Below are 2234 nucleotides of genomic sequence, written 5' to 3'. Positions count from 1 at the left end.
AACGGGATCGACACATACAACAACGGCGCCACACACGTACTCGATTTGTGCACAGCTGCGCAACAGTCGGCGTCAGAAATCGCAAAGTTAGGCGACAACAACGACAACAACAAAAACAGCGATTCTGTATATCAAGCTATGGGCAGCACTGAAAACGTAACGGGCAGTGCTAGAGAAGAAAAAAATGAGCTAAACGAAATAAGAAGTGGATCAGCTGTCTCGCTCGCACTCGCAAAGGAGGTTACGCTGGAGTTCGAAGGAAGTCATGTGCGCGGATTTGGGTAAGCCAACTCAAAAGCGTTGCAGCCATGTGCAAGCTTGATGAGGAGTCGCTTCGTATGCTATTAGCCATAAAATTAAAAGGAAATGCTCAGCACTGGCTCCATGCAAACCCGACTCGCTTGCGTGAGCCTTTCCAAACACTGTGCGACCAATTGATATTAGCATTCGGCACTGGAGCTTCGAAGGCGGAGCTACGACGAAAGTTTGAGCAGCGGAAATGGCAACAAAATGAGCGTTTTACAGTGTATTTCGAAGAAAAGATCGTTTTAGCGCAATCGATCAAATTGGACAACGATGAGCTTTTGGAGCAGATCATCGAAGGAATACCGTCGCTGAACTTACGTAACCAAGCGCGTATTCAGAGATTCGGAGATCCAGAACAAATGTTACAAGCCTTTGCGCACATATGTCTTCCGAAGTACGATGGAATGGGAGGCACCAAGACGACGGAGGAGGATAACAACAGGCGATGCCACAACTGTAATTCCAGAGGTCATCTTGCTAAGGAGTGCCGCAAGCCGAAGAGGGAGCCGGGATCATGCTATGCGTGCGGAGAGATGGGTCATTTCATAGCGGAATGCAAGAAGAAGAAGAAGGGTGTTGGTGTACTCAACGTAAACACCGGGCTCAACAACAATTATGTAAGACATTTTAATATTTATTTTTCAAGCCAACCTAATTTGTTTATTACTGCAGAATGCCTCATAGACTCAGGAAGCCCTATTTCATTTCTGAAGAAATCATCATTTCCATTAAATATACCACTGGATAAACCAGTCAATGATCACTATGTTGGAATTAATAAAAGCAAATTAAATACATTTGGAATAGTATCTTGTTTTGTAATGAAAAGAAAAATAAAATTTAATTTTGATTTACTAATAGTCGACGATGAGTCTATGAGTTATAAAGCAGTGTTAGGTAGGGACTTCATGCATACATGCGGCATAAATTTCAATTTAGAGGCCCTAAAAGATTTCGATGCCATAAAAAGAAAGATAACGCAAAGTTTTCTGAACAATCACATATGGTTAGTCAACGGATAACAGAAACCTCTACCCACACTGTAAGATATGAGTCTAGTCTACAACCACTGTTAAAAGCAGAAACTGTTAACTGTCCGATGTTAAGCAACGAAACTGTTAGGGGACAGACTGCGACTGTTAAGCAACTGTTAGAGACACATCCTGTTAACGATAACAGTTTGAACAATGAATCACAGCTGTTAGGAAATGTTTATGATAAGTCACAACTGTTAGAAGATAATTATGCCAAATCACAATTATTAAGAGACAATGATAGTGAATCACAACTGTTAAATGATATTGACGCCAAATCACAGCAGTTAGACGATCAATTTATTGAGGACGATAATTTAAATGAAAAAGCTGTTATGAAATTATTAGCTGAAGCAGAAATTGTAAAAAGGAATCCAGGAGTTTCTACGGATAAGAAAATAGTTAAGAGCGAAAAAGACTTTTCAACAGAAAACAGGCAAAATATAATTAGACAACAAGATTGCGATAAACTGCACATAAAACAATGTGATGGGCCGGAATTGGTAGATAGTTTTGACAAAGACATGTTCAATATTCAGATTGTAGAAGATCAAGAACAAGTTTATAATTATGGAGAAGATATAGATTTTAAGACACGTTGTCAATTTGTAAAGATGTTCGAGGACACATATGTAAAAACTAAAAGGCCAGATGTTCCAATAATTAGGTGCGAAATGAAAATATCGTTAAGCGATGATAAGCCTTTCAGTTGTTCGCCCAGACGATTATCATACACTGAAAAGAAAAACTTCTCAAGATGTTAGATGAGTATATAGAAAATGAAATAATAAGACCGAGTGACTCACAGTTTGCCTCGCCAATTGTATTAGTTAAAAAGAAGACAGGAGATTTACGGTTATGTATAGATTTTCGGAAACTAAACAAAGTACTAAT

The 2234-nt window shown here is 39.0% G+C and overlaps 1 protein-coding gene across 1 annotated transcript; it reads left to right on the top strand.

Annotated features, from left to right (window-relative positions):
• The first annotated feature begins 639 nt into the window (after positions 1 to 639).
• Positions 640 to 1040, top strand: LOC132797971 (uncharacterized). The gene is made up of 2 exons (XM_060809709.1): positions 640 to 923; positions 979 to 1040. The coding sequence occupies exons 1-2, from the start codon at positions 666 to 668 to the stop codon at positions 988 to 990; spliced, it is 270 nt and encodes an 89-aa protein (XP_060665692.1). The 5' UTR covers positions 640 to 665; the 3' UTR covers positions 991 to 1040.
• The last annotated feature ends 1194 nt before the right edge of the window (positions 1041 to 2234 follow it).

This window comes from Drosophila nasuta, unplaced genomic scaffold (assembly GCF_023558535.2).
Source record: "Drosophila nasuta strain 15112-1781.00 unplaced genomic scaffold, ASM2355853v1 ctg43_pilon, whole genome shotgun sequence".
In the NCBI taxonomy this organism is placed as follows: Eukaryota; Metazoa; Arthropoda; class Insecta; order Diptera; family Drosophilidae; genus Drosophila; species Drosophila nasuta.
Note: the sequence above shows the minus strand (reverse complement) of the source record. Positions and strands in the feature narration are given on the sequence as shown.